A 17,946-nucleotide genomic window follows, 5' to 3' on the forward strand; every position below is an offset into this window, starting at 1 on the left:
TAGGCCACACAATATGAATTATTAAGGTGGAATACTAATATTTTACAACCATGTATTGTGAGTTATATGGAACATAAGTGGATTGCTGAAAATTGACCCTTGTAAAGTTTTTTTCTTCGATTTATGGAATATAGGCTTTAGAAGCAAAACTGCAGAATAACTTATTTGTTTCTAAAAGCCAGAGTCCAGTTGTTTTAAACCAACTCTGCAGTTCTAAACTGAACAACACAACTGTGATTTTTATCCTAATAATCAACACGACAAATGCGGTAACATTTTTATTACATCAAGACAATTTAAAGCAGTAAGTGATTCTATGAGGAATTCATAAAACTTATGTGATTCTCCAGGGGTCTCTCCTGTCCGCAGTCATTAAAAACGAAATTTTTCGGTTCATTTCTTTGGAGTAAATTGCTTTGCATTCCTCGTAGGCGAGTCGACGCCTCTTCATCCAGTTTTTCTCGAAAAATCGGTTTCTTTTGGTCGCTTGAAGGATTTGTTCCCTGCTTAGCTGCGAGTTAAGATGGTTGTAGGCTTGCTCCCACGGTTTCACAAATTCTCCGGCCGACTCTTGATTAACCACCATAACTGTTCGACTTATCCATCCGTAGTGCTTCGCCATATTCTGGCAATTGCACCAAAAATGAAGATAATTGCTACTTTTTTATTTCAGTAATATTTATTTTTCGTCAAGTCTTTTAGAATCTGCATGGCGCCAAAACAACAAGAACCAAAGTCAATCTTATATTTTCACTTTTGTGCACTTTACATAAATTATTGGAATGTTGTAATGCAGCAATTCGTTTTATTTTGTTAAACGTTGCCAGCAGTAGTTTTTAATTTAGGTATATTATGATATTTTACGTTTATATTTAGGAAGTTCAAATAACACACCTTTCTGCCTGTCGTTTTAACCAGTAAATATATCACATGCGAGTTGTGAAAATAATCACTAAGTTTAACATTAAAATGCCTTAGTAAAAAGATACTTGGCAAAATAATATCGTTTTAACTCTTAAATTTATTGAACTAATATTTTTTAATAGAAAAGCTAAAACGGTTGCACTTATAGAATATTAGGTGTAAGTTCTCTATGTTGCTAACAACATTTGTTGGTTTTCTTACGCGTGACTTCTTTTGTCACGGTCCGGTGATCATATTTCCGCCTAATTTTTCAGTTTGGAGAAAAAATAATTCACGTTTGATTTTGGTCCAGACTAGATTCTGTCAGCTATGTGTATTCGAAATTAATATTTTTAGGAATGGGAATAAATAATTTGCATGCAAACCGTCTTACAATTTGAAAACAATAAAAAATATGTCGCAACCAGCGTTTTTTATTGACTTAATCACTATCAAGTGAAGTGTCAATTTAATTTGATCCAATATTTGCGCTTTTTGTAGCATAAGCACCAGAGTGCAAAGGTATCATTTGATTGCAGATTGTGCAATATGCGGCTAAACACACGTATCGATGTTCCACTTTTAGATTTAACTGTTGGAATAAAGTAAAGTGCTATTTAAAATGAGTTTATCGTCTATCTTTTTATAAAGTTTTATATATTTATATAGCTTGTAAACCAATTGGCGTTTAGTTGGATTTGGATAAAAGTTAGAATGAAGATGATACTTTTGTCTTGTTTCTCAACAACTATTTTCATTCAAATTAAAGAAGGATTTGTGTTTAATGTTATTTAAAATTACTATGAAATATTATGTTGTTTTAAATCACTAGAAGTTGAACTATTCTTTTTTTGTACTAAATTAAGTGACAGTTTTCGAAAAAGATATCCCTGACAGCATAACAATTTAGTAGTGTTTATTGATAATTTTTAAATCTTGGTACTTTTATATAATTCAAAATCATTAATATAATTAAAATAGAGTATATTAATATAATTAAAAATTATTGCCTGGCAAGTTTATGTAAAATTTCAGTTTATTTTTAACCCAAATCATCTGTTTACTTTGTTGTATTTCAGTAGAATCAGTGACTGTTTGTTAAAAGTAAATTCAAACTGTGTAATTTGAAATTTGAAAGAACCGTTCAATGATCAACATGGGTGAATTTGATGAGGTAACAATATTACATTAAACTTTAATATAAAAGTAAAATAAATTATGAACATTTAAAACTGGTTTGATTTTACTTATTTATCTTATTTCTAATGATACATTTAACCTCAAAGTTTTTTGTTTGTTTAAAGAATATAATTTTTTTTCAATTTCAGAGACCATCCATTGCTCAATATTTTGCGGGGAAAACCGTGGCACTTACGGGGGCTACCGGTTTCATTGGACACTGCTTGATTGAAAAACTTCTAAGATCGTGTCCAGATGTTAAGAAGGTTTACCTTTTTATTCGAAAGAAGCGGAATATGTCGTCTGAAGAGCGATTAAACGGCCTCATAAAACTTCCAGTGAGTAAAAAGTCATTAAATTGTCAGTAAATTAAGAAATTCCAAGACAGTCTGACTTCTGAAGGGATCACAGTTATAGAAACTTTTAGGAGAAAAAAGGTGTTCAGTTAAGTGACTTGGTATGCTAGCCATAATTTCTGTTTAAAAGCAGGAATTTTTTTATCTTGAAAGGTATATTTATTAAAAGAAGTTAACAATTTATTAAAAAAAGTTAAAACTTACTTTCAAATGTTACAATTTAATCTATTCTGTTGGTTAAAGCATGGCAATGTTTCATTTGTTATCAGATCGAATTGCGATATTTTTTGTCTTAAATATTGTGTTAATTTATCTAATTGTTTAAATAATGGCTTATGTTTGTTAATGATTAAACTGGATTAACAATCGGTATCTGTATTGAAATAAAATGTTAACTATAGAACCTACCTAGTTACAGACAGAGGCTATATTCTAAGAGACTCAAACGTTTAGAATTGTTCCTAAGACCTCAAAAAAACACATGATTTTTTTCATTTGATCAGATTTTTGATCAGCTTCGTGAGATCCAACCAGACTTTGCTTGCAAACTGAACGTTGTTCCCTGTGATCTTGAAAAACCAGACTTTGCAGTTGAGGAACATTTGTTGGCCGAAATTAAAGATGAAGTCAATATATTTTTTCATTCTGCGGCAACTCTGAGGTTCAATGAACATTTAAGGTAACCATAAAAATCAACAAATTAAACATTTAAGGCAACCATTTAAAACTAACAATTTCTAAGTTTTAGAAATATTTATTATAAGGACAACCCAAATTAATATTACCTATCTATGTTTAATCTTCACTCTTCCGGTTAGGTTTGGTTAATTCCCTTGATAGATCAACTCTTCTATCTTTGTAGAGTCTATTTGTATTTCTAACTGAAACTTACATTTCTAGACCGTGTAATAAAACCATTTAGTGCCGACTAATTTGTGCTAAGTGATATAGCTTTTACAATTTTAACTTTTAGACAAGTTTTTGCCCCAAGTAAAAATACTTTACCATATAACCAGTTTAATTTTATAAAAAACAAGCTTGTTTTAGGACATTTTTCTTGACTAAGTCATTACAAGATGATTTAAGCATACTTGCTTGCCAATCATACATTACTGGTCATTCAAAATGACTTGTTTACATAACTGGCCACTGATTATTTGATATTAAACAAATGCTTTGTAATATTCGATGTTTTAATAGATTATCGTATCAAGTCAACACCACAGCGGTCAGAACCATGCTTGAAATATGCAGAGGAATAAAGCACCTCGAAGCACTTGTCCACATTTCAACAGGTAGCTTAATTTTTTATGTATAAAAAACAATTTTTTTTAATTAAGTGATTATATTACTTGTCTTACTGTAGTATTTATTTGTTTCATTAAGGTAAACTTTCTTGAATGGTTTATCAAATCAGACTTAGTGATATAGTACTAATATCAAAGTCCATATAGAATTAGGTAACATTTTGAACGTTTAAATATCTCTTTATTCATTTTCAACATTGATGTTGCCTACTACTATATAGGTTTTTATATTCCTACTACAACTAACTAAATCATCCAACCATTATGCTCCAAAGTTAGTGATGTGTTATGAAGACAATAGAGGTGCTGCTCCTAACAGAAAAATGAATATATTGTTAAGTCTAATCGGACTGAAACTATTTGTGTTAGCCCAATCTTGTCCGTTAGTGCTCTTGATATTGAACTAGTTTCTAAATCCGTCTCCATCTGGTATTTCTTTAAAAAAGTTTTTGAAAATCAAGTTATTATTTTGGTTGTTGTTCCAGCCTACTCCTTCTGCAACCAACGTGACATCGGTGAAGTGGTTTACAAAACCGGTTGGGATTTTGATAAATTGCATGATTCTATGGAATGGATGACCGACGACATGATCACTAAACTGACTCCTGACATCCTTAAAGACAGGTGAAATAAAAAAGAGTGTCATGAGTTTTTTTTCCTTAATCAAGTCAGGTTTGACACTTCATCTTTGAATCTTGAAATGTTGTTGTGCTTTGAAAAAGCTTTAAAGACCATATGTTTTTCAAGCATAATCTTTGTTTTGAAAATAACAAAGGAGAAAAAGTAGTATATTTATTATTGTGTCAACCATGACATTTATAATGTTGTGTATTATATTCAAAACATTAAGTGAATCAATTTTAGGTCTTTCTAAACTTATAAGTTGTCTTCTAAAAGCCATTGAATTGATTATATAAAATGTGTGACAACCCTGCTAGAATATATCACAAAAAGTATATACATCGCCCAAAACTCTTTCTAAGATATGAAAGCAAAATTGTCCCTAAACACTATTAAGCATTACTGAGGTCTTGAACTAGTTTTTCTAGCCTTACCTTGTTTGCACAGCAACCCTTATTGATTGATTGGCCCACTTACTTTGATAAGCCCCCATGAAGGCTCCGGCGTTCTATAAATATGCATGCGGTAGGTTTCTTTGCGGGCATGACCAGGGTTGCCAACCTACGTTACTTAGACCGTGTTGATTCTTTTTGGTGTGTTATCAAAAACACATATAACATTAGAGATGATTTGTAGCACTTTAGAAAATGTAGGCCTTGGTCAGTTCTTTAATAATTATAAACACTAAGATAATAAAGCACCCCGGGAACACTGTAAACAAAACACATAAGGTTATATATTCATGCAGCTAGCTATATTTATTAACGAATGTGTTTGTCGGAAATTTTAAAATGTAATGAATTTTAACTAAACGACAATTGTATGAAGTTTACCGTGTTATTTGATAAATACTTTTTGTATGTTTTTTAGGTTGATCTGGTTAATATTAGGTTTAACACTAAGTTTAACATCCGGTCTGCAATCACCAATACTTACCAATATCTGGCCATTTATAGAAATAGTTTTTTTGGGATCATTTTTATAAAAAAAAGAGAATTTTAGCCTTGGATAGACCAAATTATTTACCATGTGTATAATCTTTTTGTGTCAATAAATTAGAAACTAAATTAAAAAAAAAATTTGAATGTGTAGAATACAGTCAACCACACATCACTAAATATAACAGATTTAGCTATAATGAAAACACTACGCTCAATTCATTTTACCATTGAGGATGCCACACAGTGAACAGGAAACAGAATATATATTTAATTTAGCTGTATATACACTTAAATATGTATGTATATATATATATTATAAATATGACCCAAGTAATTATTTAATTTTCAGGTTTGATATACAACACCATATCCTACAAATCAATTTTTACCAAAAATTTTGTGCAGTGTATTAGATATTTGGCAAAGTAACTATCATGTGTGATGCATAAACTCCTGTTAAACCCATTGAATAAGTTGTAACGTTTCAGACTGTCATTGCCATGTTGTCTGCTAAAGCTAAAGACCGGAAGTAAATTTAAAGTGACATAGCTAAAGTAAAAAAACAAATTTTAAGTTAATAAAGATAATGTTAAGCAATAGGGTACTGTTTTATGAAAGCCAATTATACTGTATTTGTATGTATAGGAAAGAAGTAGGCTGTTTATTTTTGTGTGTTTTTATTAAAACGTTGCAATGTAGCGACTAACAGGAAGCTAAATTATTATTTCTCTATATTTACAAATAATCTATTTGAAACGGCTTAAAAAAAACACTTCATAGTTTCAACTAACAATGTACGAGTAAAGTAGTTTATTTTGTATTACCAAAACATTAAAAGCAATAAACTTTTTTCTGTTCAGATAGATTTGCAATAAGAATTTAATTACGAAAAATGTGTAAAAAACTTTGAATGCCATGCTAAAAGCACTTTTCAATAGGTTTGTTTTACCATTCAAAAAAGTCACTGCATCTTTGGCTAATGCCATAATACTGACTTTAGTTTTGTGTATACTAACTCTCGGATGTGTATAAGCTGAACATCCTGTGGATTTAGATTAATTGACGGCCAAAGGAAATGGCCCAAATATTACTAGCCATTCCAGTTTTCATCACAGATACACGTTATTTTCAACTTTCAACAAAAGTTCCGACATGTCAGTTACTTCTTTTCTTTTAATGAGATGCAAAAGTATAAAATAGGATAAGTTTATAAAAAAATGTTTCACTAATGCTATTTTTCAACAATTCTATATTTCTATGAACATTGGTTTAATAAACAACAAAAAACTAGCTATGGTGCAGAAATCTAGGTTTATTAAACATTAAATTTCTTTAAAATCTCTTTTTAGAACTATTATATAGTTTTAAAATAAACTACTTTAAACTATAAAATACCTGTTTGCCATTTTCATGCTGTTTGAGATTTCAAATTGGCCGGACATATGTTGGTATTTTGTTTACAATGGTTTATAACTTAATACTTTAATTGTTGCCGGGTGTTATGTTGGATTTCCTTATCGGTTATAAAGTGAATTCAATGCTATATCCTGTTTTAGTGGACATATTCTAAAAGTTCTCTTATGTTGCGGTCTTGCAACATCTTTAGCCGTTAGGAATTATACTTGTCTGTTTTAAAATGATTTCAAAGTTGACCAATACTTTTTCAGACCAACCATAAAAAGTTTTATTTCTATCATTCCTTTCTTAATATGTGTACTAGAGATGTGTGATATATAGGATCGGAGTCAATACCCGTCAAGTATACTCTTTTGACAATATTTGGGTGCTATTTCTTACTGATTCGATAGCACATTAATATAGGAATTCTGCCTTGATTTGCGATCCAATGCTGCAATTTTTGCCTTGAAAGGTAAATTTAAAAAAATGAATAGGTTTCCAATTAGTAACTAACATCTTAACACTAAAGAATATTTTGGCATAACATTTTAATTAAATCTTTTTTGATTGTTTGAGCATAGTAATGCAGCGTTTAGTATCAGACTGGATCGATACACTTTATCCAAAATATCGGCTATCAGTATTAGAATCAAATGTCAAGTATCATACATCCCTAATATGCACACCTGTCTATCTTGCTTGTTCTAAATTCATTTCAAATTAACCTATCTTTCTTTAGACCAAACACTTACACACTGACGAAGGCGTTCGGTGAAGAAGTGATTGTGCGTGAGGGAATGGGACTTCCACTGTGCATTGTTCGACCGAGCATCGTTGGAGCCATCTACAGCGACCCCATCCCTGTAAGTTTTTTTGTTTTGTGTTTTATTATTAAGCTGAAGCAACAAAATAAAATGACGGGCGAGAATAAAAAATAGCACCTATTAAGAAGCAACAGGTTGGGCTAAAGGGCAGCCAACTTAACTTTATAAGCTGCAAGTTTTTCTCAACTTAAAGAACTGGTATACTCAGAGTGTTTTCAGGATTTGATCATAATAACAAACAAAGAAATCAAGGTAATGTCTTTGCATACTTACAATGGTATATAAATGAGCGCGCACATAACAGTAAGCAATTCAACAAATCATGGTCCAGCAAGTTAAAGTAACACTTGTCTGAAGCAAACTAGAACACCTGGAATATTTGTAGATTTTCCAAATGAACTTGAAATTTATGAAAAATAGTGTAAAACAAGAATTACTTTGAGGCATAATGGTCAGAGGTTGTAGTTGGACATAGGATAGATGAAATTTAAAAGCCCAAACAGAAGTTGGTAGCATTTTGAACATTTAATCTTAAAATTATAGCTAAAGGTTTTAGTTAGACTTAAAATGAATTATAAAGCCCATACAGAAGTAGGTGGGGCTTCGTGAACAATTTAAACAATTTTTTGTTTCATAATGGTGTTAAATGTTATTCTCCATCGAATTGAAATGTATTGCCTAAATATGCTATTTGAACTAAATCAGAACTTTTGATAAAATTCCAACAAAAATAAAAAATGAGAAATTTTAATGAAATTAAAAAAAAACATGAAAAAATGAGAACTTTAATGAAATTCCAAGGCAGCACTGCCCAAACTGTAGTTTGCTCAATGGCTAAAAAATACAATTGCAAATATATAGCTGTTTTTGTCTGGTCTTAAGTGGTGCAAGTATCTTACAACACAGTTCATTGTTAACATGCAATAAATTGTGTAGGTGTAAGGTGTGGATTGCTTCCATTGTTAAGTGGTTATCCCGGTTGAATTACCTGTGAACTCCTCCTTATTACCTTTATAAAACCACTCGCCCATAACTGTTGACTATGGCGCTGCTATTGACTTATCCTAGGTTTTATTTTGTCAAACTCCCATTATAGTTTTGTCATGATGCTTTATCTTAAACACTTTCATTTCTTTAAAACATCTGAATAAAGTTGTTTAGTTCAGTTTAATGTTTAATTATATCAACATATTTTTGTATTTTTTAAATGGACAGTTCAAAGTGAACAATTTTTGCTTAATTTTAAGTTTATGTTTTTATATCATTTGAGCATACTGAATTAAGATTGTATTTAGACATAAAATGAATATCAAAACCTACACAAAAGTATGCAGCCTATACTTAAAGTTTTAAAGAAATCTTTATAATAAATGTTAAAAACTGCTAGCTACTTCTGTGTGGAACTTAAATTTGTTTTGTTTTTTGTTTTTTTACTTGTGGACCTGTATTAAATAAGCAATTCCCGAATGTTTCAACATTTTACATACACTAAAACTAACTTATTATTGTGTCATAACAATTAAACAAAACGCAAAAGTTTGTTACATGCAGGTTACTTTCTATTTAATTTATATGCGAATAAGAGTACAAAATTGAATAAATTCTACAGATTTGTGTAATGAAGTAACTATTATTTTCTGAAGAAGAACTGAAACTAATTGAATAGCGATAGATGTTATTCTGAGTCAAAACAAACAACGAACACACCCAGTGAACACCCGTATTGACTTTATAGGGTTGGTGCTCAAATCTGAACGGCTCGACTGGCCTTTTTATGGCTTATGGAAAAGGCCTGCTACAAACTCTGATGGTCGACCTGACAAAAAGCATGGACATCGTGCCGTCCGATTTTGTTGTCAGTGGCACGATTGCAGCGGCGTGGCGAACTGGCACGAACCGGGAACAAACTGTGGCCATCGAAAGATCCCCGATCATTTCATCAAAATTTGGTTTGAGTAGGTTCACCTGTTTTTATCCTTCTATTTCGACCATAATGGTTTAATGTTGTAGTTAGACGTAGTAAGATTATCAAAGCACACACAGAAGTAGCTAGCATTTTGAACAACATGTTGAAAATAAATAAAGAGATATTAAAAATGTTAAAAATACTACCTACTTCTGTATGGGCTTTAATATTCGTAGCTTCTCTTTCTGTTTTGTAAATGTTCAAATTTGTCCTTTTTTGAAATTTGTCTAATTTTTTTGTAATGATTTGATGTACAAAGTTTTATTCAACAAGTTTAAACCAAATACACTTAAAATTAAGAATATTTTTTCATGTCCATTGAATCTATTGCCGCCCCTATGATAAGATTCACTTAAATTAAGATATACTTTTATAGATACATCTCTTTTTTAACATCTTATGTGCCTGACCTTAATGCTAGCTTTGCTAGAGTATTCTGCTGTTACTGATCAGAAATTAAGGTTGACATTTATCTTGCAAGGGTCAAGGTGATTTCCAGTATCACATATTCAGTGTAACCTATGATATAAACATTTAATAATAAAAAAAATATTTTGGTCAAATATTTATACAAGTTGTTAAGTTTTATAAATCTAGTGTAAACTACTTACATGTTAGACTGCTAATATTTAGTTTGAATTTTTTCCCTGTAACTACCGAGAAGTGCACAAGGCAAATTACTATATAATCAAACCTTGGCAAAATATGGCCAGCAAAGCCATTTTAATCTGGCCGGCAGTTTATTTTCCTTTGGAACATTTTTTCTTGGTATTTTCTGCGCTGTCTTCGCAACGTATGTAATATATCTGAATTCAATTGGGGCGTGATATTTAAGAAAATCTTCACTACGAAGTCAGTAGTTAAACCATATATGTATACATATATTTATTATACCCTAATCTTTAATAGGAACTGATCCAGACATTAAAAGTTTGACATGTTTTAAATTAATACCCCAAACAAAACTTTTTTTCCTGTTTTAAAAACTTATCATCTAGTATTCAGTTTTGCGCCTTAAACCAATTAGTCTCAATTTGTTTAAGTGGCTTTTTTATTGCACCTGTAGTTTTACATTTGAACACAACTCCAAACTTAATAACAGCTTTCAGATAGGCAAATTATTTTTCTAGCATAGCATTATGACATTATATTGTGTTAGTTGAGTTCCTCTTTTTGACCTTCCGCAACACCATTTTGTGTTTTTTACATAGGCTAAAAAAAGATAGTTGCCCACCCCTGCTGTATTGAATTAACAATGCAAGTGTGCTCAATAGCTGAGGTCAATAGTCCTTCCATTTCCTATTCCTATTATAGAGTCGTAAACAGTATCTGGAAATTTATAAACCTTCACATTGTGTTTACTTTTTATTGTTAGGGTTATACCATATGCTTTGATAAACAAGCATGTGCTTTATTTTGTAATAGTATAAAGATAGCTTAATATTTAATGGTTTTACTATCCTTAAGTACAACTGTATAACAAGTTAAAAAGCCATATCTTGGATAAATATTGTAGTATAGAAACAAAATACTGTAAATCTTTATAATTGTCTTAACACAGTGGTTCTCAACCGGGGGGCGCGGCACCCTGGTGTGCCATTTCTAATCCTCAAGGGTGCTAGGTATTTGTGAATTTTTAAGAATCTGATTTTTGTTCAATCTGTAAGCTTCTTGATACAACTATTTGTGTACGATTAGATACCATTATATGAAATGACATTTTCCTATATCTTTTTAGTTGACAGTGTTCTTCCAGTTTTATTTATAATGACATTTCAGTAAAATACTCAACGAAAATTTAAGTCTTGGTTACGAAAATCTATTTATTATTTTTGAGGGGTGTCGTAAGCCATACAGGGCTGAGAATCACGCCTAGTAAAATCCCTTGACGCTTGGCTGCGAGAATATGGAAAAAATAGTGTAAAGTTTTTACTTTTTAGGGCGATCGTGTCCAAGCTGTGACTCCCAACTCCAGTATCTCGGTAAAGTGGACAAGGTTGAAAGTTCGGAGGTCACGGCTCGTCGTAAGTCCATTCCAATCTATCACCTCGTAAGCAGCAACAAGAACCCAGTCACACTGGGGCAATGGAGTAAGTTTGAAATAGGACTTTTAAACGATTTGTTAAACAACTTAACTTAAACATTTGACTAAATATCTTTAACAAAAGCCCGGTGGAGTAAGTTTATATTAGATGAAAAATCTATTTGTTAAACTATTTAACTTGAACATTTGACTTAATATCTTTGACCCGATCATACTGGCACAATAGGGTAAGTTTGAATCAGACTTAAGCTTCGATTATTAAAATAAGTTGACTTGGAGTTAACTTCGAAACATTTAGACTTGAACTCACGTAGGTTGCTAAAAATTGAGACTACCTCTAAACTCGCCTTTTCCAACCTTGATATCTTCAACCAAACCCTGTTACCTGTAACGCTGGCAGAATGGAGTAAGTTGTTCAAAAAAATAGTGATGTGTTTTCGTTTCAATTCCTTAATGTGAGCTTTGGATTCATTAGCATAAGACTACTGAAGCACGAAAAAATAAATAATTATTTGAAAGCAATCTGTGTCTCAAAGCACGGGCCACATGTTCAGACCTTTTTCTAGGTTTTTAAGGAACTATATTTAAAAAAATATAGGATTTATTTTAATTTGAGTTTTATTACAGAGCAACTGCTGACCAATACATTTAACAATTACCCTTTGGATTCTGCTTTTCAATTGCCGAAGATTCACACCAAATCAAATAAGTGAGTATGGACATCTTTTTTAATATATGGGATATTCTTGGACTGAACAAACAATTTACTTCAACAGCAAGTTAATTTAATAAACAAAACAAAACATATCTGGAATATACTTTTTTCTTAAATCAAAATCTTGAATCAAAACAAAACCTATATAATAAAAAAGCGTATTTTAAATTGAACCATTTTTTTAATTTTTTGGCCAAGGCATAGACTTTGCCATATAATTAAAGGTAATATATGATAATGCTGTAGTAAATGTGGCCCCAAGTCCCCCCTGGAGGGTCGAAAGACCATTAGGTGTCTACAGTCAACTGTCCCGGCTGTGCTTCTATTGACTTTAAAATCTATCATAAAAGGATAAGCAGTATTCATCAAATATAAAAATTTTTAACCAGTTTTTTAAGGTTCGGCTCTAATCAACGCTTAAAAATTTTAAGAAACTGCCTATTTCATTAATGTATATTGCAACAACTAACTTTTAACTCTTTGCTGTAATTTTGAGAGAACATTTGATAAATTTAAGAAAAGTTTTTGTCCCTAAGCACCTAAAAAACACTGATTTTTTTTTGCACAACATATTTTTAAATATATATTTTCATATAAACATCTCCATATATTATTTAACTTTTTGTTATGTACTTAACACACAACATACATAGCAACGAAATATTGTTAGGAAACAGAAATATTGTGGTCCATGAGCATAATGTTAATGATTAACTATTTTCAGGTACGTGTATTGGATGACTTCTTTTCTGAGGGAATATATTCCCGCTTACATTTTCGACGCTGGGAGGGTGTTACTTGGGCAAAAACCTAAGTAAGAAAATGCCTAGCTGTATTAAAGTAAAAAAAAACAGTTTGTAAAGTATTTTTAAAATGATTAAAGTCCCCGTCAAGTTGTTTAAAACGACCTTCAGTAAGTCTAAGTCATGTCCTTGTTTTACGTGCAAAAATTGAGATAAATTAAAAAAACACTTAAATATAACGATAAGATTGTGAAACACCTGAAATAAAACACTTAATTTCAACCCAAGTCATTTGTTTCAATGAAAAGACGCAAGTAAGTTCAGTTCAACTAAAGTAGTTTCCAACAAATAACTTTTACCTAAGTCCAGCCATTTTCAACTAATAGTAAATCAAATGAAATCCAAATTATTACTAGTAAGTTTTTTAAGTGTTCAACGGGAAAGGGTTGAAAAGCACTGTTTTATGTGACACATTGCTGTGTTGGGCAGACTTCTTCGTCTCACACAGAGGATGGGAGATACTGTCGGTGTTCTTCAATATTTCCTCGTAAACGGGTGGAACTGGGCCGACACAAATGTCGACAAACTACAGAGTGAAATGACCGAGGAAGACAAAAAGGTACTACAACAAAAGTGAAATTTGAAAACTAAGAAACAGAGCAACCAAATAAAGCTATAAAGAAACTAGAGAAAAATCAACTAAATATAGGTTTAAAACAATGCAGAAAAACCTGTCAAATGTCGGTTAAAACTAATATTTAATTCTTGTTTTTTCATTATGATACTATTTTTTATTTAACACTATAACTTATAATTTAGTTTTATTTATTAAAACAAATATTTTTCACCCATTTGCTAAAAAAATCCAGGTTGTATCAACAATATTGAGATAGGGGTAAACAACTAAATTTTATTAAAAACGATGAAAACAGTTAGGTTGACAAATGACCTAAGTAAAGTCAAGACATTTTAATTAAAATACAGTCATTTAATACGGTTTTATACCAAGAATCAAGATACTATTATTTAAAAAAAACATATATATATCACTCTATGGCCGGGATTATTTTGTGCAAATATATTAACCTTTGCTTGACTAGATTTTCAACTTCGATGCCCGAACTATCCACTGGTCTTCCTACATGAACGTTTACGCCAAAGGACTGCGCAAATACATGCTGAAAGAAGATTTGAATGGGTATCCCGCTGCAAGAAGGCATATTCAGAGGTAAGTCTAACTGGGGCAGTCATACACAAGTGTGTACAACTGCGATATAGCCCTTCGGAATTCGCACTGACCAGCTGTAACGGCGAACACATCATAGTCTACTGGGAGCAATTTCGAAGGGCTAACCTTATAGGGGCTAATATTGTATTTATCTAATGGTGTTTTTAGGCTACTTGGTATTAAAACACTCACACACTAGTGTGTACATTGTGTAGCACTGCGATCAAGTTCTAAGAAGTCGTTCTAGCCAACGCACATATCGTAGCACACGGGGAGCCTTTAAAGCGGCTCACAGAATCTGTTGACCAACAATTCAAGAAAGACAAAAACAACTAGTCTGCGGTTAAACTTATACCACCAGGGGACAAAAACAACAAATAGAATTTAGTTACCCTGTGAATTAACCCCATAGCAAACAGGTTATCTGTAGTGAATGAAACTAATGGAAAACAATATCATGCTATACGGGGGTCTTCAGAAGAGATAACCGAAATCAGTTAATCAATTCAGGATTTTGTGCAAGCAAGGCCAGGCTAGAAAAAGCGACGATCCCGGTATGTCTATGACGTTAGAAACTCACCGCACGTTTTATAGCTACAAACTTTATTAAAAAATTGCATGAACTTTAAAGTGACCCATTGGTTCTCAATTTTTTTTTGTCTTGCGACGCCTTTTTAAAAAGTTTGTTGGCTTTGAAAATTACAAGCCATAGAAATTTCACCATTTTTCACACAAAGTTTTAACAGAGTCATTAAAATGCAAATCGGAAAAATGTTCACGTTTCCAGACAGATTGTTGTCTTAAAATTTGCCAGGAATGTCGTAATTTATGAGCACATTGCGCAACTAACTAAACGTTTAATTGCGACATAACGAATTGGCAATCCACAAAAGAAAGATGTATTGGGCGCCTATGACGCAACAATGAAAAATTGACTTCCTGTAAACTTATGAAGTAATTTCAACACAACAATAGGAATTGATTTACTGCAGATATTTCCAAGTCTTATAACGAAAGTGTTAGTATTTAAGTATATATATTAAACACGGTCCTTTTCTAGAAGCAAGTTTGATAGTGACGTCATAAACACGACTGATCTCATAGAACAATTTTTAGACTGGCGCATTAATAGTTGAATATTGTTTTTCCGTAAAGTGCCTCAGTAAGATGGCTTGCTACAGCTTCTAAAATTCAAAAAAGAAAATCGTTACTAGCTCATTGCCTAAAACTTAAAAAATGTATATAAAATTTGCTGTTGAAAAAATGTGCAAATTAAACTAAACACAACAGCGACATGGAAATTACAAATATTTATCTCCTGTGCATACTATTTACGTGTTGGTGTTACAACACGTTTGTAAGTTGGTCTCCATTTTGTGTCCCAGATCGACCTGTCGCTCACATTGCTTCTTTAAGAGATAAAATGAAAACAAAATGTATTTCAAACAAAGTAGCAGTTTGAACGTTTCGAATAACTCTTTATTCATTTCCAACTGACCATGTTAAAAACGTATAAAGATACATTTGAAACTTTAAGAATGCTACCTCCTTCTGTATGTGTTTTGATATTCATATAACGTCTAACTACAACCTCCATCCGTTATCTTAAAGATTTATTTTAAACGTTCTGTATGGGCTTTGGTATTCTGACTACCTCTTACTAAACCCTCCAACCATTATCTAGTTCAAAGTGCTACTTACTTCCTCATGGGCTTAATATTCTAATTACAACTACGCCTAACTACAACCTCACCGTTATGCTCCCACATATTTCAAACAACATTTTGTATGTTTTCCAGATTGCGAGTCCTCGGTTACCTTATCCAAGCTTCAATGTTCCTTGTCGTATGGCGCCTTCTGGTTTCCAGGACCGGGATCGCGCAAAACCTCTGGCACCTTTTTATGTCGCTCTGGTTCAAGTTTTTGCATTTCTTCCAAATTTCCAGCACTCTCCATCGATCCAGCTTTTTTTCGCGCATTTTTGCTTAAAATAAATTATTCTTTGCCTAAAAATTAAACCTTGCACAGTTCCAAACTTTATTGATCATTTTTCCTTCGAAAAAGAAATTGATTCCAAAAAAGTTCAGACAAGTGCTTTATCACCGACTGTGTTTAAATAATTGAAAAAAGTTGGAATACATAGTAATTTAAATAATTATTTCAACATCTTGATTTACTTATGCAAAATAATTTTTTTTTTAATTAATAAATAGATTTGTTTTCTAATTAAAACACCTATCATCCATTTGTTGTATTTTTAACATTCTATGAGCAACCTGTTTTAGTAGAGAAAAATGCTAAGGTTAATATTTCTATGTCAACACTTTGGTCGAAAAGGCTGCTAACTTTTACTGATAACTTGTTAACTTTCTATTATAGTTGTGGAATTATTTTCTTTTTTCTCTCTTTATTCTTCCAAATGAAATGTAGAAAATAGTTGCTAATTCTAGTAATTATGTTGCCAAGATGTTATTATTCGTTAATTCCCTTTATTTCGGTAAAAAGGTTTTAAAAAAGTTTGAACTTTGATAGTTGATTGTAAAAAATAAAAAAATTATAACTGAAAATACTGAAAATGACTAAACATTACAAAAAAAAAAAAATACTAAATTGCCATGTTCATGCCTAGTGCCTACACATCAATTAATTGACCCAAACCTGTTTTATGCTTTTTATCATGTCAATGTTATGTGTGTGCTTGACATTTATTTGTATAAATTACAATTACAGATAGTACGCTGGTCTGGTGTTACGGAGCTTATTAGAGTTTTAATAATTACCAACAGGCTTTTGATGTTACAATGAACATCCTAAACAGCAATTTGGTAAAATACCTTTTAAGTGATAACAATTTGTGAGATATCAAAGTTAATTATAACTATACTAAGCTGTTTTTCTGTTGTTTTAACTATGGCAGTATTCCGTTAGAGCAGTGGTTCTCAACCGGGGTGCTATTTCTAATGCTCAAGGCTGCCCATAGGTATTTCAAAATTTTAGAAATCAGATATTTGGTGAACTCTTTTAGGAAGGATTAGAGTGGAATAAATCTAATTATAAGTTAGTAATTTGTGTAGAGTTGTTGTGTATTGTTCCAGTTCCGTTTATGTTTCGTTATTTTAGTGATTACCTTCAGAAAAATCTTGTGGGGGTGCATCAATCTATTTATTATTCCTGAGGGGTGCCGATAGCTATTGGAGCGCAAACCCACACTATAAAAACATGAGAAACACTGCTATAGAGCTACCTATTTACCAGGTTAAAAATTCTTGCGTCTGCAGCAGGGGTGGGCAATTATTTTTGATAGCGGGCCGCATGAGAAACAGATCATTTCTTGGCGGGCCGTGTCAAAAAGGAGGAATGGTATATACATACAAACCTAGTCAAAGTTAATGCATTAAGTGCATTAAAAATTAATTTTCCTAAACTTTTATATAGTTTCCTTAAACTTACAAATGATGCCTACACAAAAACTGTACCCATTGAATACACATAATTATAATACAACGTGTGATTCCTTCTTAAAGATAGCTACAAATATGGACGAAACCTTGGTGAAAAAGTTTGTTGTTTTGACAAGTTGGTAAGAGTATATGAATAAGTGAGAATGCCTTGCATGTATAATTCTTTTAATAAAGTATTCCAAAACTACGCAAAAAACTCAAAAGCACATTTCTATTAAAAAAGTTTTATAAAAAGTAAGCCGCGGTTTGGAATAATCTGC

At 31.7% G+C, this 17,946-nt stretch overlaps 2 protein-coding genes across 2 annotated transcripts; one reads left to right on the top strand and one right to left on the bottom strand.

Annotated features, from left to right (window-relative positions):
- Nucleotides 1-265: 265 nt before the first annotated feature.
- LOC146137237 (small ribosomal subunit protein bS21m-like) lies at nt 266-735 on the bottom strand. The gene has a single exon (XM_083394218.1). It carries the CDS (start codon nt 620-622, stop codon nt 335-337), a length of 288 nt encoding a protein of 95 aa, XP_083250344.1. The 5' UTR covers nt 623-735; the 3' UTR covers nt 266-334.
- Nucleotides 736-1,980: 1,245 nt separating this feature from the next.
- On the top strand, nt 1,981-16,524 carry LOC146137238 (fatty acyl-CoA reductase 1-like). The gene is made up of 13 exons (XM_083394849.1): nt 1,981-2,077; nt 2,232-2,420; nt 2,942-3,117; nt 3,639-3,733; nt 4,231-4,369; nt 7,445-7,568; nt 9,265-9,484; nt 11,436-11,585; nt 12,167-12,248; nt 12,979-13,068; nt 13,487-13,616; nt 14,098-14,225; nt 16,025-16,524. Exons 1-13 carry the CDS (start codon nt 2,051-2,053, stop codon nt 16,212-16,214), a joined length of 1,740 nt encoding a protein of 579 aa, XP_083250975.1. The 5' UTR covers nt 1,981-2,050; the 3' UTR covers nt 16,215-16,524.
- Nucleotides 16,525-17,946: the final 1,422 nt, after the last annotated feature.

Source organism: Ascidiella aspersa, chromosome 7 (assembly GCF_963924565.1).
Source record: "Ascidiella aspersa chromosome 7, kaAscAspe10.2, whole genome shotgun sequence".
Classification (NCBI taxonomy): domain Eukaryota; kingdom Metazoa; phylum Chordata; class Ascidiacea; order Phlebobranchia; family Ascidiidae; genus Ascidiella; species Ascidiella aspersa.

Coding starts and splice junctions, on each gene's coding strand:
- LOC146137237 (XM_083394218.1), bottom strand. CDS start 622: ATGGCGAAGCACTACGGATGGATAAGTCGAACAGTTATGGTGGTTAAT.
- LOC146137238 (XM_083394849.1), top strand. CDS start 2,051: ATGATCAACATGGGTGAATTTGATGAG. Junction 2,078..2,231: donor ACATGGGTGAATTTGATGAG/GTAACAATATTA, acceptor TTTCAATTTCAG/AGACCATCCATTGCTCAATA. Junction 7,569..9,264: donor TCTACAGCGACCCCATCCCT/GTAAGTTTTTTT, acceptor TTGACTTTATAG/GGTTGGTGCTCAAATCTGAA.